Below are 27,584 nucleotides of genomic sequence, written 5' to 3'. Positions count from 1 at the left end.
TCGTGTGTGTGTGTGTGTGTGTGTGTGTGTGTGTGTGTGTGTGTGTGTGTGTGTGTGTGTGTGTGTGTGTGTGTGCGTGTTTTTTGTTTTTTTTTCTACCTTTCAGCGAAATAAAGTTGGGCGTGAGCCACGGCTGTGAGATTTAGATGAAAGACACAGCCTGGATGGAACGTGATTAAGAGATATGTTCTTGAGGCAAAACAGGACTTGGCATTCGCTGAGACAAAACCTAATCAAATTAAAGCAAAACACGGCCATTGTTGGTGGAGTGTGCGCGCCGCCTGTGTCACGACTGAAATGAAACAGCGTAAAATAGATATGGGCCGGTGTCTGCGCAAGATCACCGTCCGCCTGGTTTATTCAGATCTACACACAGCGACTGACTAATGATGGTCTGTGCCCAATGATGCCTAAAGCACTTTATAGAGCTGTCTGGGTTATAAAAGATGTTTACTATGATGGAACTGAATGGCTCACTGAAAGAGTATTATTGTTGACAAGTTATTGTTTCAGATTAATTCAGCCAGCAGAACGGTTAATGGCTCTCACTCGCGGGACACGCTGACCCCCGGGGTGCAAAAGCCACAAGCCCCAATCACTGATCAGCTACATCTTAAGATGTTTGTTCATGTGATGTTTAAAACGGTACAAACTGTTTATGTTAATGATCTATTGTTCTGTAAGTTCTTTTGTTAACTATTTGCTTTTGTACTCATTGCAAGCCATTTTGAAATGATTCGTCTTACTTTCTTTTTCTTTTTTTTTTACATTGACAATTTAAAATTAGATTTTGTTGCTACTAAGATTTGAGTTGATGTTTTCAGTATTTTTCTGTATGAAGGTTTTGCAGTTTTTCTTTCTTGTTTTCATTGTAAAGCGTTTCTGCTTTGGTTAAGGTGTTCGCTCTGCCCATCAGGACGACTCGTTTCCAGCCTTCTAAGTGGGCTCCAACACACACACACACACACACACCGCTCTTACATTCACGGATTTGTTGTGCGTCCAACAGTCCGACTGTTTCTCATTTTGTTTGTTTCCAACAAACACCAACCGTGTCGCTTTAAATGACAACATGCATCGCCTCCCACTTTTTTTTTCTTTTTTTTTCTTTATCCTCTAGTGAAGACATCTGTACGACATGATGAAGTTTCCTCTCTGAGTATCGGTCCTGTAATTGAGCTCCGGCAGAGCAGACGTGACGTGCACACAGAGGACGCGAGAAGGCCTCCCTCGTCCCTCCATCCATTCCTGTTTCTCCCCTCCCCTTCCTCACTTCCTCCAAAACACCAGCAGACACACTCAACCCCGGCTTGAAAACCATATGCTTATATTTATCCCAGACACACGTGCAACGGTTCATCTCTGTCTCTGTTTACGTGAACATCAGCTGAAGTAAGCGCATCAGTTAGTCAGCGGCCACTAACTGATGCGCTTACTTCGGCCATCCTATTCCCCCCCCAGCTCCCCACATCGGCCTGTGGCCCCTCTACTAAAGACAGACACCGGCTTTCCGCAACACGGCGCCCTGAAAGAGACCACCTCTATTAGCCGCGTTGGCTTTAATCACATCTTCGCCCGTGCTGCGACGTCGCGTCCTCATCCGGGCTCCCATCGCCGTACGGCGGATCATGGAGGAACTAAAGTGAGAGCGGATTAAATATTAACACAACTTGACACGGTCCCCCGCTGGAGTTCCTACTCCACTTCACATGATACAATTAAAAACATCCCCACGTGCGTCGAACGCAACGCTGCGGAGAACGTGCCGCTATAAAGACTTAAAATAAATCTGATCTATGGAGAACATGACAAGGAGGAGGCCAAGGCTTCCATGCAGGCACTTAGTTGAGCAGAGAGTTGAGTGAGGTGGAGTGGGGGAACACACACACACACACACACACACACCGAGAGAAAGAGAGAGAGAGAGAACGGAGGGCCTTACATTATTTATATGTACTAATGGTGGCTGGCTGCGTGTGAATCAGCAGCACAAGGATCTGCTGAAAGAGAGGCGCAGTCGTAATCGAGGCCATACATTTCCTCTATTTTCCCTCTCCTCCGCTGAATGCGGGGTCAACCGGAGTCAGTTTGGCTGCGTTTAAAACCCTTGATGTAGATTATCACCTTTTAATGGAGACACAACGCAGAGTGGAAGGAGACTGCCTCTGAAGAATATGCGCAGTGGAGGAATACTTAACACCCCTGTAAGATACCGCCGTGAACAGATAGCACAGATAAAAACAATAGCTCATGTGCTTAACCTAGTTTTGTCCACAAAAGGAATCCATTAGTCTCATTGCAGAGCCCTTAAGCTCGGCATCACAAGAGATGGTGTGTGTGTGGGGGTGTGTGTGTGTGTGTTGGAGAGGGGGGAGTCGCACTGCTGCAAAGCTACATTCACACACATGTGCCTCTCATTTCCTATGGCAGTCCAGGAGTATCCTTCAACATCCTATTGTAAAGTTTACCAGGGGAGAGGTTGGGCGTATTAAAGTGCCCTGGAGAGAAACACTAAATGATGTAAATGCAGGCAGCTGCAGTGCTGCCAACGCCGCGTATACAGTAGATGAGAGGACCCAGCCGAGGCTGGACGTGTACTGTATCTATATAACGTTATAGGCTCCCTTTCATGTCCTTGTGGTCCCTAATGGGAACAGCATGAAGTGTGATGGTATGGGAACACGGTGGGGGGGAACAGGGCTTCAAACGGGACGGCAGTGAGCTTCGGTTTGGGCGTAAAAAGATGTAAAGGGTTTAACGACGCCGTTGCAGACGTTTCGCATCCCGTTTGACTGATGATGATCAGGGCGATAAGTAATCGGTTAAAAAAAAAATTACACTGCAAAAGTGTTCATACACCTGGAACATTTTCACATTTTTGCATCATTTTAAATATAAACGTCGGGAGTATTTTAGTAGGATCTTATGAAACTTAAAGTAGGATGTCTTTTTTGTAGAAGGAAGAGGGTGTGTAGTTTAGCTAAATGTTTTATGAATAGAAATTTAAAAGTGCATTTGTGTTCAGCCCCTTTACTCTGATGCCGTTGAATAAAAGACATTCAGACGGTACTTATTTAGCAAACAGAGAACTTTAGTGAACGTAACAGACGATACCTTTAAATAAAAATCCAGTTCAACAAGCTGACTTCAGAAATCCTTTAAGTAATAGAGTCCACAAGTGTGTAATTTAGTCCCAGTATAAATCCAGCTGTTCTGCGAAGGCCTCAGAGGTTTGTTGGAGAACATTAGAGGACAAACAGCATCATGAAAACCAAGGAGTCACAGACAGATCAAGGAGAAAGTTATGGAGAGGTTCAAACCACAGTTAGGTTATAAAGTATCATCCCTATCTCTGAGCAGTCTTTTAACTGCAAACCTTCTGAGAACTGGTCATTTTCCTAAATTGGCAAGAATGCAACTTATCCCGAAAAGCAGCCAGGAGGGCTATTGTGAGTCTGGAAGAGCTACAGAGATTCACAGCTCAAGTAAGAGAATCTGTTGACTGGACCGCTTCTAACGTGCTCCACAAGTCTGGTACATGGCAAGGAAAAAGCCATTTCTAAAAGAAATACATAAAAAAAAAACGTCCCCATTGTCAGATATTTGACAATTCGTGTAAGTTGCTCTGGTCAGACTCGACTGTAGTGCGATTTCTCACCTGACCCTGAAGTGCCCAGCTCAATATGCAAATCACCCACCCCGTTGGAAAACATGGTGGTGGCAGCATTTTGTTGTGGGGAATGCTTTTCTTTCAAATAGACTGTGAAGGTGGTCAGAGCATGATAGGAAGATGGATGGAGATAAATACCAAGAAAGCCTAGAAGAAAAGCTGATAGAGTTGGTAAAACTAAAAGTTGAGAATGTTGAAGAAGTTCACCTTCCAGTCACAGTCTAAACCTCAATCCAACAAGGAATGTATGGCTGGACTTGAAAACTGTTGTTCTGAATCAGAACAACAGTTCTGATGTCTAAAGCTATTGGAAACAAATGCAGCTGGAACTGCTGCCGAAATACAGTTGAAAGTCAAGTCTCATTTCCTTCCTGACTTGTGTTGGTCTGTAGAGTAAGATGTTGTTCAAACGCAGTGAATTTTGATGTTGCGTTCTGTCGAGAAGCGGGAAAAGCTCGATGAGTTGGAATGCTTTCACGAGGCGCTGCTTGTGTAAATAGGAGAAAAGAAATACCGCGGGCGAGGAGTAATCACTGGGAGCTGTTTACCTCTTCTGGAGGCTGTCTTCAGAAACTCTAAAGGGGGTCATTTGTCCCAAGTCTGTTTCCACAGTCGGGCTTACCAGCGGAGCACAAATAAACACGGGAGACGCAAACTCTTGTGAAAACACTTTTAATCAAGATCAAGATAAATAACCTAACAAAGTCGGATTCGGAAAACAAATGCGGCAGAACTGCCTCTGATCATCATTTGATGGCGCGCTGACACGCAAACTCTATTAAGCTGTCTTCAAATATGCAAAAATGATATGATTTTACAATGATTACATATTCACTTCCCCAGCTGGCTGGCTCCGAGCGTCTCCATTTGTCATCGACTATTGTGTCCAATTATATGATTAGCTTTGAACACTCCAGCACTTCGAGAGCTCTCGTGTGTTCCGCCGCGCAGAGCGATTCACAAACAAAGTCATTACAACATGTATTCACACATATCAAATAACAAAACAGATGGCCACTGCGCCTGCCGCCTGATTTGTTTTCCACACGAGTGGTAGGGGAAAAAAAAAAAAGAGTATTTTGTGTGAGCTGTGTTTAATGCTGACTGTTTTTTTTTATTCCCAAAGAAGAGCAGCTGGCTGTCGCGCTGTGAGATCAGCTCCTATGAAAGACAATCTTGTTTTCATTAATTTCTCTACAACAAAGGCACTTGTTGGGAAGATTTAGAATTACAGCGGGTAAAGCTTCCGGATAATTCATCACAGGGACTTGACAGGAAACTTAATTGTTTTAAATGCCAGTTGCTTTGAGGAGCGTGGATGTTTTTTTTCCTCTTTTTTATGTCTAACAGGTGGGACAGATAGACGACCCTCTGATGTTTCCTTCGACCTTTGACTCCCGAGCTATAAATCCACCAGTAGTCCACTAGCCAATAAAACTATCACCATATGATGGAGTGCAGGTGCCAATATTGCATGCGAAATGGAAATCCGGCTTGTCTGCCTTCTCTTATTTAACACAATGTAAATCTATCCCCCTTATATCGGACGGAGCTGCCTCGTCTTCGCCTGTGACTACTGTAAAAGTCGGCCAAATGTCTTCCAGACACCCAGAGAGTGCAGACGGGGCATAGCTACTGTAAAGACAATGGCGAACACTCTCAGAAAAACATCCATTGAACCAGAGTCTTCTACCAGATTGAGCAGTCGTTTGGTTTTTATTTACTGTTTCACACTGATCAGTCACTTCCGAGTACTGCTGGTGCTTGAAGGTTTTTTTTGTTGTTGTTGTTTTTCCACTGTTGTGCCTTCACAGTTCTTATGTTTGCAATTTTGTTATTTCTGTAACAAATACCTTACGTTATTGAAAACAAAAGCAATTCTCAAAGTGATATACCCCCTTATTTTGTCTTATTTATCTATTTAAAACATCCTAAGCTAAAAAATTAATTTAATATTCATGGGACTCAACACCTTATTACTCCCATAAAGACATTTAATAACCACTTTTGTAATGCTGTCTTTCTGACTGGCTGTTAGCTTCCGCTCTGATCTCACTGTTCTACAAACTTACTGCCACATGTTACATGTTTACTGTAGGTTAGGGAAGATTTACAAGAATATTTTCACAAGCTTTAATAAAAAAAACAAAACTTGAACTGTTCCTTAAGCAAAATGAAGAAATGTGTAATGGAAAGCACATGTTGAGTCAGCGGTAACACATGGGTGTAAGGTGGGGGGGCCTGAAGTGGAACAGGAACAAAATGACCTGCAGTCAGTGTTTAAGGTGTTTGAAGTTATCCTGTGTTGTTTAGTTTATTGTTAACTATTTAACCGAGAGTGTTTGGAAAATGCTATTGTTTCCTGAAAATGTCCAGTGTTTACTTTTTCGTTTTTTTGTTTTTTTTTCAAAGTTACATTTTCTGTTTTCTAAACTTCTACTGCTTTGTTTCAAAAAACTTTATTCTAGTCATGTTTTGCTGTGCTTTCAGATGTGCGACGCTTTCTGTTTTCTCACACCTTATGAAGTTCAGGGGTACTTTCTGAAATTTCATCATGCACACTTCTCAAAAAAATATGTTTTAGTTTCCAAATTACTGACATTTCCCTAAAATTTCCAAATGTAATGCCAAACTTCAGTTTGAGTATTTATTTACAGAATATAGCTCAAGAAGATTTCAGAAATCAATATTTGGACCAGCAGGTTTTTATAATGCCTTTTTGTTCAGGTGATGCCTTGTTAGGCACCTCAATAAGAAGAGTGGGAACTGAATGTAGGTTTACTGATTTCAGAAATATATTGTTGTCTTCACCGAGTTTTACTACTGAGAGTTATTCTTTTTTGAGGGTTTTTTCTTTGTACCATATATTTTGGATGATCAACACAGATGGATTCCTTGCATGTTTGAAGTTGGTGCAGCAACTCCTAACAATTAAAATGTTAATTTTTGGTGTTGCCTGCAAGCCTCTTCTGCCCCCTGTTCTGCTCTGACTTCAGTATTTTTACGTGAGAGACATTTTGAACAAAATGTCTCTCTCACCTGCTGCAGAAATCTGAAACCGAAACATCCATGTGCTGAAAAAGGTTTTCTGTTTAAAGGTTAAGGTTGCAGTAAATCTTGTAAATAGCCTCTCTGACATCTCTCGAGCATGTTACTGTAAATGCACTCCAAGCAACTAAATCATTTAACACCTAATCAATACTTTTCACATTGCACCATAAACACGCTTTAGTCAAGATTCCTGGTGGAGGAAGCCGTTATGACCGTTGTTAACTGGAAAACTGATGTACTAATATTTTTTTATGAATCTAAATGAATGAAAGGTAAACATTTTACGGCGACGCAACGGAGACCAAATAATTTTGCCGTCAACTCTGCAAAAGTTTTTAAAAGCGCTGTGTGAGTGTGCTGCTCTGGCAGGTGGATAGCGTCTAAGCTGTGCCATGCTGCCATCACCTGGCCGGTTCATTTAAAGCAACCTTCGCGGCAACCTTTACTGTCAGAGCTGCGTGTTGAAATTGCCTCCTGTCTCAAGTGGTCGATCTTAAACTCAACAAACACGAAATGGCAGAAGTCAAACACGTGCGGTGTATTTGCAAAGCAGACAGGTGACATCACACATCACTCATGGCTTAGATTTGCTCTCTCCGCCTTCGCAGAGCTGAGAGGCTGAAGAGGAAGGACCTGTTAAATGTGGTGCAGCAAACGAGCGTCAACCTTTAACAATCCCACCGCTGCTTCCTGTGGAGGATGTCAGACCCTTTCGTGCTGCTTTCTTGAGGTTTCTGATGCTTGTGCACGTTTACTGCATGCTTTGTTTTAAACAGTTACATTTTCACCTGAACACGTCACACCTGTGCCGCATATGCTTTCTTTAGCAGAGAGGAAAAAAAACAAAAAAAAAACAAGGCATGGAAACAACTCAAGTCTCATGGGTGAGTCAATCAGCTCTGAAACACAGATGTTTTCACCACAACAGCAGCACTTCCATACTGTGAGTGTAAATTGCACTCTGGGAAAATTAATTGCAGTTTCTTGATCCTTCAGGTAATTATACACAAACAGTACACGCCGATGCATCTAGTGTGCATATCGTTGGTACAGTATCTGTGCCACGGACTTTCATATCATCGCGCTGGTGAGGTTGCTCAGCGACTTGACGCTTCCTGTGTGCGTGTGCCGGCTCTTTCGCCTGACGCTACGCAGGTAGTTCCTGTACAGGATCACGCTGATCACCCTGTCCTGGAACTGCTTGGAGACGATGTAGTACAAGATGATGTCCAAGACCGTGCTCAGGTTCATCAGGAACGTGGTGAAGACGGCCCACGTGTTGAAGCCACCGTCTTCGCCGTTTCCCAACAAGCGCAGCACCAGACAGATGTGGAACGGCACGAAGCACACCAGCACCTGCACGATGAGCGTGATGATGATCCGGATGGACTTCTCCTTCACCTTTGGCTTCAGCTTGGAGGTGCGTCCGTGGATTAGGTTGTCCACAATGACAACATAGCAGCCAATCATTATGCAGATGGGGACCAGGAAGAAGAAGATGAGTCTAACGAAGTTGACCGCATTCTCGCGGCGCATGTAGATGATGTCTTGCATCTTGATGCAGGTAGTGTAGTTGGAGACGCGATCGGGGTCGTCCTGAGAGAAGAGTAGGGGTACGCTGCTGCCCAGAGTCATGATCCACACCCCCAAGGAGCCCACCACGGCCTTTGGGACATTCCTCAGCTCCTTGCCGTGTTTGGGTTGAACAATGGCCATGTAGCGGTCAGTGCTGATCAGAGCGAACAGCCACAGGGCCATGCAGGGGTAGAAGATGGTTAGCGCTGCCGTGATCCGGCAGAAAACGTCTCCAAAGGGCCAATAGTCCTGGTGGAAGTAAACCATTCTGAAGGGCAGGAGCAAAATGTAGGTGAGGTCCACGAGCGCCACGTTGATCATATAGGTGGTGACAGAGTTTCTCTTCTTGGTGGTCAAGGCAAAAACCCACAAGGCAGTGAAGTTCACTATCACTCCTATGATGAAGACGAAGCTGTAGAAGACCAGGCCGACTATGCGATACTCGACTGGGCCCTGCTCCGTCTTCATTGCCAGAGGATCCACAGACATGTTAGAGAAGTTTAGATCCACATTCATGCTGAAAAAAAAATATATATATAAAAAAGATGGAGATTTGTATTTTTATCAAGATACCTTTAGATTTAAAGATTCAGTCACAGAGTTTCACCAGAATCACAGAAGCATTTTAACATCTGGGTTGAAAACCAGATTTGGGGCTAAAAGGAAATAGCTGTGAATCTTGTGACAAGTACATCAACTTTAAATGAGAATGTAAACATATCTTTTATATATTTTAGACAAATAATACAAAAACTAAACATTTAACAAAAGCCAGCTAAAACAGCATATTCTAAAAAAATGTATATCAGCCATGTGTTTTAATAACAATGACCTTTTATGGGTTTAGTGAATTAATCAGTAACAGTAAAAAAGGTCTGATAATATTAAACTGGAGAGTGTAGCAATTTTAAAAATGTTTTTCAATAAAAAATAAATCAATCTGAAACGGTTCATATCTCTGAAATAAAACACTAGTTCATGCTTGCAAGAGGCTGTAGTGAAGCATGTTGCTGCTTCCTCAGCCAAACAACATCAGTTTTACTTCACTGGCGACTGTATCAATCCGCCTGGTCAGTCTGTTGCAAGTCCACCAAGAGCTGTTTGGAAATGAACCCAGTGGACTCATTATCAGCTGGCCGGGGCAGATTAGTACAGTCGGCAACACCCTCCAATATAACATCAGTGGGGGGGGGGGGGGACGCTGTTATTCTGCTGAGAGAACAGAAAATGCCCAATATAGAAAATTTTTTTGAGGCAAAATTATTTATTCTTAGCACTGGTAAGGAACTGTTATTGGCTATAGCTACACAGAACTTTGTTTCAAATAATCTGGACCATTCCTTCAAGAGCAGGCTGTATTTTTTCAGTAGAAATTCCTGATCGGGGCTTTGAAGCAACAGAAAACACAGGGCGCAAACACCAAGTCTGCACACTCCCTCTACATGCAGCTTTTTTGGTCAAATGCAAAACCTTTTAAGAAATAGTCTCTACAGCGTAAAGGCGTCCATCTTGCTTTGAACTGATTCTGTTTCTGCTAACCAAAGAAATAATTCTGTATGACTGAGATAAAAGGGTAACATGGGCAGCAAATGCTTCAGATGAATCTACAGCCTAGCACTACTTCAGCCATGCTTAGGAACTTCTTGACAAGAGACACACAGAGGCCTTCTTTGCACCTGCCTGTGCAAGAAACCAGAACAATGATGGAGCTATTTGTTTAATATTTTTGTACTTCACTTGTGTGTCTCTCTCTCTCTTATGACTCTCTTGATATTAATTGTCATTGTTTTTTTCCCCTCACACACACAGAATCCTATTAATTGTAACATTGTTGATATTGACTTGTATCGCCAAAAACAGGTGAAGTATACAAATTAGAGCGGTTTTGTTTACAACCCTAAAGGCCTTGTAACACTATTAGTGAAGGGGAAAAAATGTCCATATAGACAAAATATTCAGAGGCATGCAAGTTTATTTTTTAATAAACAAGCAAATAGTGTATAGTATAATGTGCATGTATAAAAAGCACTTGCAGTTTCTTATTAACCAGATCTTATTTTAGATGGGTCAGAACTTACCTGTGGTTTGTGTTCATGTGAACTGATACCTTTGGAAATAACAAACACTGAGCTCAATGTTTTAAAAAAAGAAGCGCAGTGAAGTTCTCATGCTGTTAAACTCTTCTCGGGTTCAAAAGAGAAAGTGATGCTTTTAGAGCTTCAGGTCAGTTTGGACTGGGACAGTATTTAGATCATTTACATAAATATGTTTGTTGATAATAGTCTTTGTTGAATGGTCCTTAAATCTGACAGAATTTGTTCAGCAAAAGATTTCAGTGATGTCAAGAGGGCCTTCCTCAGTCAGAGAATACCAGTTGAAACAAAGAAAAAGAAGAAGAAAAGGGATTTCAACTTACTTATGCTGGCCTTAGATATCAAACTGGTCAAATCTACAAAACAAATTTGAAAGAAAAAAGTTAATAAGACATTTTCTCTCTGAGTTTAGTCAGTGTTTCTCTTGTGGAGGAACAAAAAAAGAACAAAAAAAAAATCCCACAGTGATTGAAATAGAAAGTTGCCACCCCTAAATATGGAAATTCTGTGGGGTGTTTTTTTTTTTTTTTTTTTTTAGATTTGCAGAACATGACCGTCAGTCCTTATAATTATTTTCATATACTGTAAGAAAGGCTACCACTAACTACAAAATTTTAATTAGAAAAGAAATGAACCAAAACACAAAGAAAACAAATAAACACACAGATTCACTTTAAACTATGAGTAACAAAGAATCAAGAAAGTTTCTTGATCAAGACAACTTTTACTCCCCCCCCCCCCCTGCCCCCCCCCAGCCCCCTCCACCCCTCTTTCTACGCTCTTTGGCCCTTTTCTGAATTGAACTACACAATTTATATGGCCCGATACTAAATAACAAGTGATGAAAAGGCGAGAGAATTATAGATGTACGCATAAAACCACGTGTAATTTAAAACTGCAAGAGGAGACACATTGAGGACGTACTATAAACTACGTCTCCCATTAATCTGCCCCATCATCAACCTAAATGTGGATAAAATCAGCAAGACCGAGGCCACCTGGGCAAAAACAACAAAAAAAACCCTTAACTTACCGCATGAATCAAACAAACATCCTGACACGTTCACATCAACAGGTTTGTGAAGCGAAAGTGACTTCTTTTTGTCGAAATGTCTCAACTGTTACAGTCAAAACAGGGAAGTGAGTGCGTCTGTCAGATGTGATGGCAGGGGTGGCGAGACTGCATGCTGTGTAAAGCCCCTCATCACTTCCTGTGTGCTCTAGCCTCTGCACTTTTACAGTACGAGCGTGGTCGGAACAGAGAAGAACACACACACACACACACCCGCACACACACACAGATAGAGAGGCTGCAGCTTTTCCACAGCACGCAATTACACCCCCTTAAAGAAAATGATGTGCCATTAGAAGTGGGAGTGTGTTTGGCAGGCAGAGAGATGGCAGATTTAGGGCGAGTTATTGATTGGAAAAGTGGGGTCTGTCACAGCACATTAGTTCTCAGGGGAGTAATCCACAGCAGGTTGCTGCGAGAAGCATCTGCTGCCGGAGAGAAGTAATTAAAAACAGGATGTTGAGGCAGTTGCCATATAAACAGGAAATAAGACGGTGGTAATAGACACTTCACGCTGATGCTGTGAGATGGTTTTACATCGCGTCGACTTAATGGATGCAGAGCGCATACTTCAGGTGAAACGCTCAAGGTCAGCCCGCGCCAGGATTGAATGCAGATTAATGCGCGTGATTAATTTGAGTTTCGACGGCTAACAGCCATAAATTAGGACGTTTGGCCCAAAAGAACATTGAGCAATAAAATAACTTATTTCCCCCTCTCCCGCTCCCCCGACTCTTACAGTTACTTTCAATTCCCGTTATTAGTTCATGTGAAATAAACCGTGCAAGTTCAGAACGACTTCCTGTTTTTGTTCGTTTTCTCTATGCGGCTACTGTAGTAGCCTATCTGACCTCAATTGCGACGCGACAAAAGAAATCAGACACTTCCCCCGAACTTCTCAAAACTGAGACCGCAGCACACAAACTTCGTCGCTGGATTTCAAGAGCAGCGCTTCTACCATTCGGTCTAATTCTTATTCCTGGGAAATAATTATCCATCGACTCGTCCTCTTGATGCGTCTCAAAAATTCTCGGAGCAGATGGTGCTTGGCGTTCATTGCAATATGTTGTTATGACAACAGTCTGTGTGATGTTTTCCTCTCTTTGATACTTGTCATGTTGCCTCACTAAGTCTCCCACTCCTCACAAAATGCTCCTGTAAAAACTTCCTATACTACACGATACGTATGTGTTGTGCGTGCGTGCGCGAGAGTGTGTGTGCGCGCGCGCAGGTGTAGTTATTCAGTCAATAAAGGTAGATACAGGTGTTCACTGGAAGCTCGTTATTCTTAGTGTCTCATCACCTTTTTAACCTGTTGTACACTGTCCTCTAGAGGCCGACGTGAAGTATTACACCCTTTTCTGCCTAAAAATGAGATGATCAGCGTCTCATTCTCGTTTCTTTGAATCCGTCTTTAGTGTTACTACTTAGTATTTTCTTTATTATGCAAATATGTTGGTTGAGTTTATATTTACAGAGCTTAAAAACATGCAAAAGCACTCAAAAAGAATTCATTTATTGCATGTTATTTTTTTTAGAAGATACAAATCTTTAGTTGGAGAACATTTCTTCAATAGGGGAAATATTCCGTACTAAGAAAAAGAACATTTTAAACAGAATTGTTGGTGGAGAACGTGTTGGAACTATTTTCTTTTATCGGTTTGTATAACCATGTTCTGTTACGCGCTGTGTTTCTCTGAAGGATTGGACCGTCCAAACAGAGATTATCCATCATACTCTGTCCTCTCTCATGCGCTCTCCTCTTCAGCTCAAGCCAACAGATTTTCTTTGGGATTATGGTGAAATTGTGAGGATTTGGGTTTTCTGTGTGTTTATTTAGGTTTCTGTGTTCAGTTGAGTCTCTTGTGTTGTCCCGTCAACACCTTGATTGCTCCCAGCTGTGCCATACTTCCCTAAACTCCTGATCTCTGGAGGGAGTCTAATGGCTATAAATAAATAAATAATTTGCAATGAATTCGACTTGTTTTGTAAAGTGCCTCCAGGTAGCAACTGCTAAGTTAATAAACGACTGAAATGAATTTGTTCTCTGTCTTAGTGGCTCATTAGCTTCTGTCTCTTTGTCACATATGTATTTTTTTCTCTGTTGTCATGTATTTGCTCTTTTGATGGAATGGGAAATTTTCTTCTGTAAACTGAATCATTTTTGCCCTTTCCTATTCATAATTTGAACTATGAGATGGAAAAAAAACATGCTAATCGCCCGGGCCCACAGTCTGGGGGCGGGGAGAAGAGTTGGTTCTGATTCGGTGCTGGAGTAAAAGGTCGATTGCAGAAATTTCTAAGAAATATCTCCAATCTAAAATACTTGAATTGATTAGACCCCAATATACATTGTCCAACACTGCACAGAGGTTCTTTAGAGCAGAACTTGAAATTTGTAGAACCTGGTTTTTATTTTTAAAGCACTGGGAAAAAAAACAAACAAACAAAAAACATTTAAATTGCTTCCCTGGTATTTGAACCAACATATTGTTGATGAAAGAGTTTCTTCATTCAATTAATTAGAATAAAAATCTTGTGTGGATTGAGGAAATTTTTCATCTCATTCCCACCATAACTATTAGTAAAAAAAAAAAAAAGATTACTGTGAAATAACTCTTGGTAAGTCACATATTAACTCTTCATTAAACACCAGAACATACTTCTTTTATTATTTTTATTCTACGTCTAAGTTTTCTATTTAAATCCTGAACTCACTGGTCTAGTTCAGTATTTCTGAGTTAAAAAGCTCAGACCTCATTAAGAGTCACATTCTGGTATAAGTTTGAAGAAACTACCCATTTTCATAGTTTTTAAATTTCCCTGAACTTTAGCTGCAGAAGTAGCAATGCAGTACTGATGAAACCGTGTCAACAGCAGATAGAAAACATTACCAGTCCTCAAATTTTGTTTTCCTCATTGAGCTACCAAACAAGGTGGGAATTAAGTCACATCTTTTCCCTCTAAGGTCAGGAGAGCATTTATAAAAATAACATTAAAATTAAGTATAAACAGAAAATAAAAATGTGTGCTTCATCTTAATTGTTGTATTTCTAATTTATGATATAAACCATCCATCCATCCATTTTCTTTTCACCCTTGTCCCTCAGTGGGGTCAGGAGGTGCTGGTGCCTATCTCCAGCTAACGTTCCGGGCGAGTGGCGGGGTCACCCTGGACAGGTCGCCAGTCTGTCGCAGGGAAACAGAGACACACAGGACACACAACCATGCACACACACACTCACACCTAGGGGCAATTTGGAGAGGCCAATTAACCTGACAGTCATGTTTTTGGACTGTGGGAGGAAACCGGAGTACCCCGAGAAAACCCACGCATGCACAGGGAGAACATGCGAACCCAGAACCTTCTTGCTGCAAGGCAACAGCTCTACCAACTGCGCCACTGTGCAGCCCTGATATAAACCAGCTGATCCATAATAAAGCGAATTTTAATGAATTGTTGGCCGACCAGTTGCCGTTAATCAAGATGGGCCAAATTCAAAAAATAATGAGGCGTGAAAACATTTCAAACGGGGCCGAAAATAAAAATTTCTCGAGGCCCTGTTTAACCTTGAGCCACCTCTGCCGAGAGCCCAAATATTTCAGCATCGGAAAACGGAAAACATCTGTCGTACCATTTGAATCCTGGGATATTTTGATACATCTTTATAGTTTCAGGCTGTTCCTTTAAAACAAGCGGGTTCACCGAATCCCCAAAGACGGCGAGGCGATAGAGAGAAGGCGATAAAGCAGATGGCAATTATATGTGTGAAATGCAGTGTTTACTGCAAACAAAGCAGCTAGACTATCAGCAAGGGACACGTTTGAATGAAAGCAAACAGAAAAAAAAAAGAATAAAAGCAAGCTTACAGAGAGGTTAAGATATTAAACACGTAACAATACGCTGCTGCGGACCACACTTGCTCACCATTAATCATATTTGGAGATAATAACTGGTCCAGTTGGCCCAGTCAGAACAGTCTCATAAAAATAGATTGTGTAACTATGTTAAAATACTGGAAGTTAGATAAAAATGGAAGACAAGTTGAGAGTCAGGGTTTTTTTTCTGCTCCTAATGACACCTGGAGTCTGTATATTATAAAAGTAAATTTTAAAAAATCTGAATCAATGTTCTTAATTATGGTTTTAATAGCTGCCGCTAGGATCAAAACAAAAGGCAGCAATATCTTTAATCAAATATAAACATGCTTTATTATTTTTCCTGTTTTACTCCTGTTTTTTTTTTTTTTTTTTTTTTTTCTGTAAGACCACCTTGTTTTCTTCTTTAAGTCTGGAAAATAAACATATTTTTTTCAAATTCCACATGCTGGGGTTATGTTCATGAAAAAAAAAAAATTCTTGGAAATACAGTAATGATAAAAATGAAAGTACGCCATGTTTCACGTCAAGGCGTTTAGATCGCAACATTTAAGTATGAGCTGTTCTTTATCAATTTAAAACACTATTTCACTTTGACTTCAAGTAAAAGAATACAACTGAAAACAAATGTCATTAGGTTTTAGAGTTAAAAAAAACATAATATTTTAAATGAATCTATTATGAAAAGAAATACTTTTAGAGGAGGCTCAGGAACATTTTATCCCCCTCGACCAGCCTTCTGTCTACGTTGTTTACATTGGATAGAAATCTTAACATTCAGATAAAAACGTAGTTTAATGCTCACCATTTTTTCTTAATAAAATACTTTTGAAGAAATAGGTTTTAATAAACAAGCAAAACAATAAGCAGGAAGTCATTCCGTGACAGAAAATGCTTTTTAAGACAGTAGGATTACCGCCTAATGCCAGATTAATATCTACTCCTTCTAGTGTTTCCTCTTTGATATTATCTTTGCGCTCATGTTTCCATGTAAATAAAGTGAACAACACAAAGAATTAAAATGATTCTTGGAACTGATCGTTTGATTTGAGCATCTAGAGGAAAGGGTACATTTCCCCCCTTGATACCTGTGGTGACGTTTTAACTTCTCTCTTTGGTGCAGTTCAACCACAAACTCTGATACAATCTCAGGTTTGTTTGTTTTTTTTCTTTTTTTTTCTTCTGTGAAACAAGTGACCTCTTGCAAATACACTGTAGTAAATGTCACTCGTCAGATGTCAGTGCTGATATGAGAACTACTCATCTGACGTGGCAGTGATCTCCAGCTCTGTGTATTCACCATGTGGGAATTTTATTTATGATATTCTATGAAAATAGCGCCTTGCAAACATATTCTCACCCCTTGAACTTTTACACACTTTGTAGCAAACTTTGATGCATCTCGTCGGGATTGTGTGCGACACAAAGCACAGAATAAATATTCACATTTTTCAAAAAAAAAAAAAAAATGTTATAAACAAACATCTGAAAAGTGTGCTGTGTATTCATCTCTCTGTATTCTGATACCCCTAAATAAAAATCCTGCACAACTAATTGACTCTAGAAGGCACCTGATTAGTAAATGGCGTTCATCTCTGTTCAATTTAGTCTCAGTATTAATCCTGTTGTTCTGTGAAAGGCTCAGAGTCTTAACATGTCATGACTTATGAGTTTGTGGTACCAGATAACAGGAATTTCGGACAAGAGCTGAACCAAAACTGTTATCTCGTAACACTGATTTTTGTTGTTGTAGATATTTCATTAACAGTAAGTTACGGTGCTATAAAGTTTAAAGTACATTTTTGTGCAAAAGTGACCTCTGGTGGGCATACTTGAAGATTATCTGAAAAGTGTTTGAGATTATAGAAGAATGATCTGGATGTGAAAGCAGTAACTTTGGTTTCATTCTCTTTTTGACTAGAGGATTGTAGGGGTGTTTGATATGTGCTCTAAGAGAAAAGTACAGTTCGGAGTTCGCCAGACTTTAAGAGGTACACACTCCTTCAGTTCATTCAGGACAGACGCACGAGAGCGTGCTGTGGAACAGAAACGCTGCAATTAAAAATCAAGCCAATCAACGTGAAAGCAAAAGAACCTGGGTTTCTTTTAACAGTAAAGTGACTTGAACTTCAAGCAGCCCACTGCAAGCATGGTGATGAAGGATTGAGTAAAATAAAAAAATCAGACACAAACTTACAGGTAAGGCACGAGACGAGCAGGGCAAGAAACGGGACGGGATAAAACTGAGGAAACCGGCAGGGCACGATAAAAACCCAGAGAGCATAAACGCAGAGGAGCGGCGGAGAGTGACACTGAAACCAAGTGAGTTTAATCAGGGAAAAGGTGAACAGCTGCGGAAGAGTACCTGACGATGACGATGAGAAAGCAAACAAACAAATAGCAAAATACAACAAAATCACCCACGGGCTACATGTTAACATTAGAGAACACAAGGACCGTAAAACGTTACGGCAAGGTTAGCGCTAAAATTGTAGAGGTGTTAAAAACAACATCCCAAGGTTTGAACATCTCTTTGAACACTGTTGAGTGGATTGTTGAAAAATGGAAAAGGTATGTCATAAAAAGACACTGTCAAGACACAAACTTCCACTTAAACTGAAAGGCTGCATAAAAAGCACGATAACCAGAGAATTAACCTGAATGACTAAATATGTGGTAAGAAAGAAAATACAAAAACAAAGGCTTCACATTATCCTAAACACTCTATCCACATGGTGAAACATGGTGACGGCAAGAACAACCTGTGAGGATGCTTTAGCAGAAGCAGTGAAGCTGGTCAAAGCTAATACGAAGATGGATCTGAAAACACAGGGCAGGCAAAATGTGTGTTAGATTGTCCCAGTCAAAGTCTGGATGCATCCGAGAAGTAGCGGCAAGGAACTTAGGCAAAAATATAATCGTGTAAAATCGGGTGAGACGTGTAATACCGTCAGTGGCGCAAAAAGTTGGTATGCAGGGTATGCAACGCATAGGGGGGGGCACTGATCTATGTTTTCACACCCACCTGAATAATGTGTAGTTGCGCCACTGCTAGCACCGTAAATGACGCACAGCTGGATGTGCAGCAAAGGCTGGTTCCTACAACCACCAAAAAGTGTCGGTTCAGATTTTGTAAACTCGCATTCTCACACACACTTCAGACTTTTATTCATGTAAAAAGTTATCCGTTTACCTTCTGATTAGTCAATTTGTTCTGGTCTATCACAATATCACAAGAAATGTCAACTCTAATCTGATTCAAGACATGAAAGTTTGTGGTTACAGCAAAATGTGAAAAAGAGAAAAGGGCAATAATTAAAGTGATTTTTGCCTTTGTTATAAAGATTATTACTAAAAAGCTTTTGAGCAAATATAGCGTGACATTTAATTATGTTTTATGTACTTTTCAGGTACAATGTTGAAATAAAACATATCAGAAACAGGCTTTATTTTCCATGTGCGTTCATCGTTCACACATAAAACCTAACATGCTGTCACACACGCACACACACACGCACACACACGCACACACACACACACACACACACACACACACACACACACACACACACGCACATGCACACACCCACATGCACACACAAAACCTTACAAACCTGAAGTAATTATCTAAAGTAAAATGGTTCCCTTTGTAATATCAGTTTGGCATCATTTGTCACATGATTTGTTACATTGATACAAGAGAAAACTTCTTGGTTCCTGACAAAAAAGAGGAAGTGACTATTTGTTCATTTTTTTCACATCTCTCATATTGCAGCAGGCCAAAATGGAAATAGCTAGACACCGGGCATTCCAGTCTAGGACGTTTTAGTCTGTAGGTTTTGTTGAAGCTTTTCAATGGCTGAAATTGATTTGTGATTATTTTCAACTTTGCTTTTTCTTTGCACCATTTGTCTCGTCTAGTGTTTTCTTCAGATTTGATTGAAACTCTAGGGGTGTGAATTGGTGAGATATGGTTCTTAGCTTTACACTTTTTGACGATAATTTTATTTTGAGGTTTGCATTTTTTTTTTATTTTAGAAAATTGCATAGCCACAGCTGGTTCTTCTCCTCACAAAAAAACATTTGTTTTTGCAGTTTTCTAAGACAGTTACACGTAATTTACTTCTATATTGGTACCAGTTAGCATTTAGCCACCAGCAAAACCACAGAAAACTGGCATGTTAAAGACCGACTTCTATGTAAAGCACAAAGAGATGTATCAAACCTTGAATCAGAAACATATCACCCACAGTTGAGAGACAGATAAAAATAGATATGTTTTTATATCTGAGTGCAGGTGAGGGTGACGGTATGACACATTTGATACTGGGGTTTGCACGCAGGTACAGTTTTCATATCTGACCTTTTTAAAACCACAAACATGAGCTTCTTTCGCTTCAAACTATTAAGTCACAGCAGCGCACTCTGACTGTTCTGCAATAACCAGAGATTACAAATAACTGGAAAGAGTAACTGAATCAAATCATTTGCAATAACATGCCTCAAACACCGAGCTCTGACAAGAGATCCATACGCCAAAGATAAAAACGGAGGTAGATTTCAACATCAAGTTGTTTTTTTTTGTGCAGCTTAGCAGTGTTAGACACACGTAAACAGCAGGTATTAATCCTTTAATTTACTTTTCGGTTACCATTGCTGAAAAGGGGAAACAGACATTTGCACTTTAAGATAACTTCCCTTTATTTCAGTAATAATCAAATATAATACTAACATAGCCTGGAAACATTATCTATACAGATTACTGCAAGGCGACACAACATTTTATTTTTGTACAAAACGATAAAATGGATAAAACAGATAAAACAGAACATTTTTAACTTTAATAACAAATATCTCTTGCTTGGTTTTTCAGGTGCTCCAAGCATCTTGGAGAACACGCTACGTTTCTCTGTGAAATCATTCTGTTTTATTAATCCAGCCCATCAAAATGTTACAGTCTGAAAAAAACAAAGAAACTACAAAAAAACAAAATGCCTGAGGGAACAACATGTTGCTGCTCAGAGGAACCATCTCAGAAGAATCCTTATCAGTTAATGATTTGGTAAGAACAAGTAATAATCTGAGACATTTATTGTGATGACTGTGAGGGTCAAGCATAAAAAGAATGATATATATATATATATATATATATATATATTTAGTACAAATAAAATGTATTTGCTGTCCAAATGAACTAAGCTCTATGCACCTGATGATTAGTGGTGCATCAGGAACAGAGAAGAAAAACACTGTTTGAGCGCATCAGTCACAAAAATCAGAATTACAATTTGTTTTTCCAATACTTCATATTTTGATGCATTGCTATACCTTTCATTCTTCTCTCTGCTATACAAGGCAGAGACAACAACAATATAGCTAATTCTTCAAAACGTATAAGGGCCTGTTCTCTATATGTATGCAGGATTAGCCCTAAGGATTTTGCCTTCTGCTTTATGAAGGACTGGGAGCACAAGAAAGAGTTTCAGATAATCATTGGTAAGTAAACAAAATGTCACTTTTCTGAAACAACTAAAGTAGCAAACCGTTTATTTTCATGTGGTATTTTAAGTAGAAATAGAACGTGGATGAATGCTGGCAGAGTCTTTGCTGAAAACTTCCACACACAAAAAAAGGAAGAGAGATATATTTACAAGTTAAAGACTGTTTCTAAGTTTTACAGAGAGAAATATTTCAGTATCTACTGTTTTTCAAAGTAGTATGAATGAAATTGGTTTTCAAAATGTTAAATTATTGGGTTTAGGTGTAAACTGACCTGAAACTCCATTAAAAAGATTTTCTGTGTGACGGTCTTAACGAAACTTGCCACATTTTTAGGTACACCAAACTGAGTTGGACCCCCTTTGCCTACAAAACTACCCTTCTTCTTTGTGGCATAGATTCAACAAGTCTCACATATTTTGGGCCGTATTAGCATGACGGCATCCATTATGCAAATGTCCCACCACATCCTAACGGCGCCCTTTTGGTGTGCGATCTGGTTACTATGGAGACAACTGTAAAAATATATCTTTTTCAAAATCTTTTTCTCTTTCTCACCGTTTATTCCTGTTTTTATTTTAATTATGTAAAGCAGTTTGAAATGCTGAAATGTGCTATACAAATAAAATGTGATTGATTGATTGATTACAGTGAACACATTTTCATCTCAAAGTTCAAGAAACTTTGAGATGATCTGAGCTTTGTGACATGGATCGAGCACCATGGATACAGGTTGGTCATAGAGGAATGGACACAGTCAGCAACAATATACTTGGGTGCACTGTAGCATCATAATGCAAATACATTTGTTGATCCGTGGTGTGGTGATTTTGTTGGCAAAAATCTACCTCTGAGGATCCAAAAATCTCAATGTTGGCTAAGTTTTTTTTTGTTTTTTTAAAATTGTGGCTTTACTTTCCTGTTCGTAGCGGCACCTGGTGGGGTTTTCCATAGCACGTTGGCATTCAGAGCAAATTTCCACTCGTGAGTGATTATCTGAGCTGCTGTTTGCTTTCCTTATGTCTTAAACCAGTCTGCCATTTTCCTCTGACATCAACACACCACTTCCACCCACAAAACAGCCTCTCACTGGTTTGTTTTTGTCGTTTTTGGATTGATTTCGGTGAACCACACAGAGAGAGAGAGAGAGAGAGAGAGAGAGAGCCCTGTGAGAGAAAATCCCATTAGATCGGTAGTTTCTGAAAATACCCAGATGAGCCAGTCTCACACCAAAACCATGCCACATTCAAAGTAACTGACATACGGTTTTCATTCCTGTTCTGCTGCTTGGTTTGAGTGTTTTCACTGCATTTAGATATGCAATTGTCCTCAGTCGCTGATTGGCTGGCTCACTATTTGCGCCAACAAGAACCCGAACAGATATTTCCGAAGTGGAAAGTAGATCAGAGCTCCGTTGCTTTATCGATTTTGTTCAAGAGACTGCAGATGCAAATTAGCTTATGGTGTGCTCTGGTACTGAGCATCAAATGGTGACATTTATGTTGTAGCTGCACATTGTCTCTTTCTAAATAAAGTTTATTACTAACCTTACATATTATTATTCAAATAATCACTATTATTCAAATAAGATCTACTGTGATTTTGGGTTGCAGTGTCAGGATTTATTTTATTGTCAAATTAATCCCTAATTTCATAGAAAAACACAGTATAGATACAGTATATTTCATACTCACTCCACCCTAATTAGATTTTATCGAAGGGGGGTGGGGGAGGGGGCATCCTTTCTTTACATAGATGCAAAAATATGTATGCTGGTTTAAGTAATGAGTAACATCTTACATTCTGTTTTAAATTAACACTCAGTAATTGTTCTTGAAAAATGTACAAAAGAATGTGCCTCACGTTGGTTCGGATTCCTCCTGTTGTCCATCAGTGGTTTATCTTAGGTACTGTTCATGCTGAGTGAGATTCTATATGTCCTTTCACTTTGCCCCGGTTCCGTACTTTGGTCTTGCTCGTGCAATTTCCATTCCATGAGCCTCTCGCTGTTGTGCTGCATCTTGTGCCCGTCGATGAAGTCCTTTGAGGAACCTTCGGGTGACGTCCTGACTGCACTGGAAAAGGAAACGCTGACATGCCTCTTCATCAGCTTCAGGAGTTTCCGTTTGTATCCCTTGCAGGCGAAGAAGTAAATGAACGGATCCAAGCAGGAGTTTAAGTTCATCAGACAGACCGTGATGTGCAGTGACACTTGAAAGGCCGTGAGGTCCGCACAGTCAGGGTTGGACACCAGCTTGCGGATCATGTACTGAAAGATGTCAATGTGGTAGGGGCTGTAGCAGATGACGAACACCACAGACACGCAGCAGATCACACCGATGGCCTTGCGACTGCGGCCATATTTGTCTGTCAGGTGGTTGTTCTTGGCTGCGAGATGCAGCTTGGAGATCAGGAAGGAGTAGCAGACCAGTATGGTGACCACAGGGATGAAGAAGCCCAAAAAGACTGCGCCAATCAGGATGGTTGCAATATTATCCACCTTTTCAAAGTTGGGGTATTCCATACAGGTGGTGAAGTTTTGAGGCTCCCTATTTGTCATCTCCATTCCAAGTAGGGGCAGGGTCTGCACCAGAACCAACATCCACACGCCAACGCAGATGTAGCGGACTTTTCTGACTTTCCTGAATTTAGCAAAGCGAAGAGGCAAGACGACGGCGATGAAGCGGTCCACACTGAGGCAAGTCATGAAGTTGACCCCCGCGTAGGTGTTGATGTAGAACAAAAAGCCTGATATCTTACAGAGCGCCTCACCTAGAGACCAGTGGAAACCCTGAGCGTAGTATACGATCCTCAGAGGCAAAGAGAGAGTGAAGAGGATGTCAGAGATGACTAGGTTGAGCGAGTACAATGTGGTGGAGTTCATTTTCTTCAGGTTTATCTGAATAACATGTAGGGCAAGGGTGTTGCCAAGCAACCCAACAATGAAAACAACACAGTAGAAAATAGGTATGAGGACCCGGGCGTATTTCCTATGGTCATACAGGGTGTCACATGTGCTGTTGGTTAAGACGGCCATGCTTGCAGGTGCAGACGCAGAACCCATCTGCAGGTTACAGGAACCGGTTACTGCAAAAAGGAAGCAAAGAATTTGTCAAAGTCAAATTTTTAAGAAGTCAGAACAAGTTTTGTTTTTATTCTTTATTACCTTCATGCTACAGGAAACCAAATGAGAGAGCATTACTGAGCATACATGAAAGAATGAATCTCGTGCCCTTTAAGACCTCCATTAGAATTTATGCAAATTTACTAATTTAACACCTTTGTTCTCAGAAAGGAAGTCAAGAAGCCACAGGTTTCTCTCTTTTTTTTTTCATTTTTCCTTTTCTGACAAACAACTGGAAAATGACATTTTCTACGAATGCTACACTCTTGCAGTTGTCATGGGTTCTGATTTTTTTTCTAAAACTAAAAGCAATGCAATGTAAAAAGAGAATGATTTTCATTAACTGTTAGACATAAATTAGTACCTTTGTACCTAAAGAGTTACACTAAATGAAACAGATAAAGCAGTAGTTTAAAACTACTAAACTTAATGTATGGCAACCAACTTGATAAAAACACATTTTGCTGGAAATTCGGAGTTGTTTTATTAGAAAATTGTGCCATCTTGTGGCTCTTTTTGACCAAAGCAACCCTAAATTATTATTTTTTCTAATTTACGGTTTAACCTTTGAAAATAAAACTACATTTTAAAAAACTAAAAAAAAAAAAAAGTGAGATAAAAATCTTGTCATAATTGCTTAAAGCTGAGAAGTGCGTTTTATTTCATTTCACAGAAGGAAGCACAGCTCTGTTCGTTCCGAATTGTACAGAAACAGAAGGAAGATGTTTTCAAGCGTTATTATTATCTAATACATCTTTAACAGTGTAGCAATAAATGAGATAAAAAAAACAGCGAGTAACAGACTGGATATGATCACAGCCGTTCACACATTAATATAACGCATTTATTAACATAACTGACTTACAGAGCAAGTTCTGGTTTGCTGATTTTTTTTGTTGTTTTTTTTTGGTTTGGTTTGTTTTTTGTGTTTGTTTTTTTTTCAGCAAACAGTGACTAAAAGGAAGTAAAAACGAAAAAATACTGTTACAATGATTCCGCATTCAGCTGCCACATTGTTTCCCCCGGCAAAACAGCGAGGTGTTAAGTGATGCAGCCTTGGGCGTGAGGAAGTCAACTTCCCCGCGGCGTGGTGGCACAGAGTTTGGACGTTGGAAAGTTGCATTGTTTGAGCCAGAATAACAATCAGCTCCAGGATATTCGCTTTTGCTTTATAGTTTGGTGAAGAAACACGCTTCCTGTCCCATAAATAGCAGCAAACGCAGTGGCATTGTCCCTCGGATGATGCTATAGAGTAACGTGCCCGATTTAGCACTTTGGAGAGGTGCGGTTCAAAGAGTAGCAAATACTCTTTGTATGAAACGAGAGGCTAAAAATTTATAATAATAAGAAGAAAATACACATCCTACAAAGACGTTAAAAAAGCTGATTAATTTTGCTTCATTTTAGGAGCGGCTAAATTGGTAATGAAATGCAATAAGTCCGCCAAACTGGTATTTGATGAGTAGAAGGGCACTTTCACTACATGAGCCATAAAGTTTGGAAACGAGGCTTACCTCAACAGATGGAAACTCCTGCTGTACAGAAGCGCTGAAATCACATGGAGCCACTGGATGTTTGTCCGAAGTTGATCCGCATCAATTAGTTGCCCAACAGCGCAGCAGATCTCACTCACTGGCGTGGAAACAGCCTGACATTCAGAAATCAAGATTGATATCTGCTGCCAGTAACCATAGTGACAAAATATCCTGTAGTAGATCTCTCTCCGTATGTCTGTAGATCTCTCTCTCTCTCTCTCTCTCTCTCTCTCTCTCTCTCTCTCTCTCTCTCTCGCTCTCCACCTCTTTCACTTTAGCGAGGTTTTTGAATGATGTTATCTCTCGTCCCTTACAGATAAAAACCCGAAGGAGACTGAACAAAAAGCCCGATGACGCTTAACTCTTCTACGTGGTTTCAAGAAGTTGTCAGTCATCGATCCAGGTCAGGAGAAGAGACAGTCTGGGTATCGTACGGCGTGGTGTGCCATGTGTTCACTAAGAGGAGGATGTGGCTTCAGTCAGGATGCTGACTCTGTCCAAATTCTAATTTTTTTTAGTTTTTTTTTTTTTTTAATGTAATGTCTGGGTTCTTTTGGTACAGTTTGTTCCTTTAAAGTTGATATACTAATTGCATAACATTACAAGTTTAACACAATACTCTGTTTTAACACACCAAGTTGAAATGCAGTGTTTAGATTATACACATGAGAAAATAGGGAAGTTCCCCGTTACTTACTTAAGAAGCAGACCATCTTTGTTTTGAAGTTTTGAGCTGAGCTGGATAATCAAAGACAAATCAGCTTTTGTCTGAATGGCTATGAAATGATTAATTCCCCTTCTATGATCCTGTACATTTATAGTAAAAATTCTGGCAGCTACAGAGAGCATTTTACTGTAAATTCACATGATTTGCACCGCAACTTATTCTGACAGTAGATTCCCGTCGAAGTGAACGCAGAACAGATATTTAGCTGCCGATAATCTACTGTAAATTTACATGTTCATCGAGTGGAGATGACAAATGAACTAATTACAAGTAACTGACTGCAGCTGAGACTAATGAGGAGATGACTAGCAGCTGGGGGAGAGGGGATAAAAGGCAAAGTGAATGAGAGGACATGAACAAAGATGGATCCGGAAGGAAACCTATACAATAACAGATGTAAGCAATAAATCTAAAAGTGAGAAATCTGACACTTAAAATAAGAGACGGCTAAATTAACATTAGGAATAAACTGTCTCGGGAGGATAAACGTTAAATGCAAAAGAACAAATCCAAAACTGAAATGAGAAATAACTGAACTAACAGAGGGAATAAACTAGGATCATAATAAGGAATCGATACAAGGAGATAACAGAAGCTAAGTCCAAAATGATAAGGGACCATTACAGCGATGGTAGTGCTAGCATGTGCACTTAATGAGCACAAGTACATAAAAAGGAATAAAATGCACTGCAGTTGTAAGCTGCTTTTCCATTACAAATTTGTGCAAAACTTTGACAAACTCTTGGTGAGACCAAGTGTTTGTGCATCCTGAATGGTTGCCACGGGAGATTAAGAGTTTTCACAAACATCCTTGAAAGAACCAAAGCAACACGCCAGGTAACGGTATGTATTTGGATGAGAGAATGGCGTTATAACATGATGTAAAGGTCAACGGACTTCTTAACACGATACCTTAAGACGCACAAAAATGTTTATTTAAGACGAAACAAAACGGGGATGTTCCACATGCCTTGCAGCAAGAAGACATTCAAAGCATAGCCTGTGTTCTTCCCTGTGAAGAGTTCTTAGCATGGTTACGTAGAACCATGGTTAGAATGGTTCTACAGTTTATCAACTGGGATTGACTGCTGACCTATCCAGAGTGTACGATGCCTCAAGGCCCTTTACCTCTGGATATAGATGGCAGCCCCTGTGCATCCCAATGGTTCTTAAGCAGGTAGAGAAAATGGATGGATTGGAGATTTTTGATTTAAGAGTTCTTGAAGAACATTCATCCGCCTCGTCACTTCCCACATAGCCCTTTTATCCTTGGGGTTAGTGGTGCCTACCTTCAGGTTGCAAGACCTTTACAAGGGCAGCACACTTCAAACAACATTATGTGCACAAACTAAATTTACA

General features: G+C 40.2%; 2 protein-coding genes across 6 annotated transcripts; both read right to left on the bottom strand.

Moving 5' to 3' along the window:
* On the bottom strand, positions 1-22,808 carry gpr18 (G protein-coupled receptor 18). Of its 2 annotated transcripts, none has more exons than XM_081601180.1 (3): positions 22,703-22,808; positions 10,713-10,745; positions 1-8,813 (listed from the first exon to the last, which is right to left on the bottom strand). In XM_081601180.1, the coding sequence occupies exon 3, from the start codon at positions 8,810-8,812 to the stop codon at positions 7,793-7,795; it is 1,020 nt and encodes a 339-aa protein (XP_081457306.1). In that variant the 5' UTR covers position 8,813; positions 10,713-10,745; positions 22,703-22,808; the 3' UTR covers positions 1-7,792. The 2 variants fall into 2 exon arrangements, with proteins under 2 accessions (XP_081457306.1, XP_008431683.1); XM_008433461.3 differs by lacking the exon at positions 22,703-22,808 and adding an exon at positions 11,423-14,049.
* Positions 22,743-27,584, bottom strand: gpr183a (G protein-coupled receptor 183a). Of its 4 annotated transcripts, none has more exons than XM_081601160.1 (3): positions 26,196-27,584; positions 25,478-25,611; positions 22,743-23,926 (listed from the first exon to the last, which is right to left on the bottom strand). In XM_081601160.1, exon 3 carries the CDS (start codon positions 23,901-23,903, stop codon positions 22,743-22,745), a length of 1,161 nt encoding a protein of 386 aa, XP_081457286.1. In that variant the 5' UTR covers positions 23,904-23,926; positions 25,478-25,611; positions 26,196-27,584. The 4 variants fall into 4 exon arrangements, with proteins under 4 accessions (XP_081457286.1, XP_008431716.1, XP_008431723.1 ...); XM_008433494.3 differs by having other exon boundaries at positions 25,478-25,595; XM_008433501.3 differs by lacking the exon at positions 26,196-27,584 and adding an exon at positions 25,813-26,184 and having other exon boundaries at positions 25,478-25,595.

This window comes from Poecilia reticulata, chromosome 2, assembly GCF_904066995.2.
Source record: "Poecilia reticulata chromosome 2, P_reticulata-male-v2, whole genome shotgun sequence".
Classification (NCBI taxonomy): Eukaryota; Metazoa; Chordata; class Actinopteri; order Cyprinodontiformes; family Poeciliidae; genus Poecilia; species Poecilia reticulata.
The sequence above is the reverse complement of the archived record's forward strand: the minus strand, read 5'-3'. Positions and strand labels throughout refer to the sequence as shown.

Coding starts and splice junctions, on each gene's coding strand:
- gpr18 (XM_081601180.1), bottom strand. CDS start 8,812: ATGAATGTGGATCTAAACTTCTCTAACATGTCTGTGGATCCTCTGGCA.
- gpr183a (XM_081601160.1), bottom strand. CDS start 23,903: ATGGGTTCTGCGTCTGCACCTGCAAGCATGGCCGTCTTAACCAACAGC.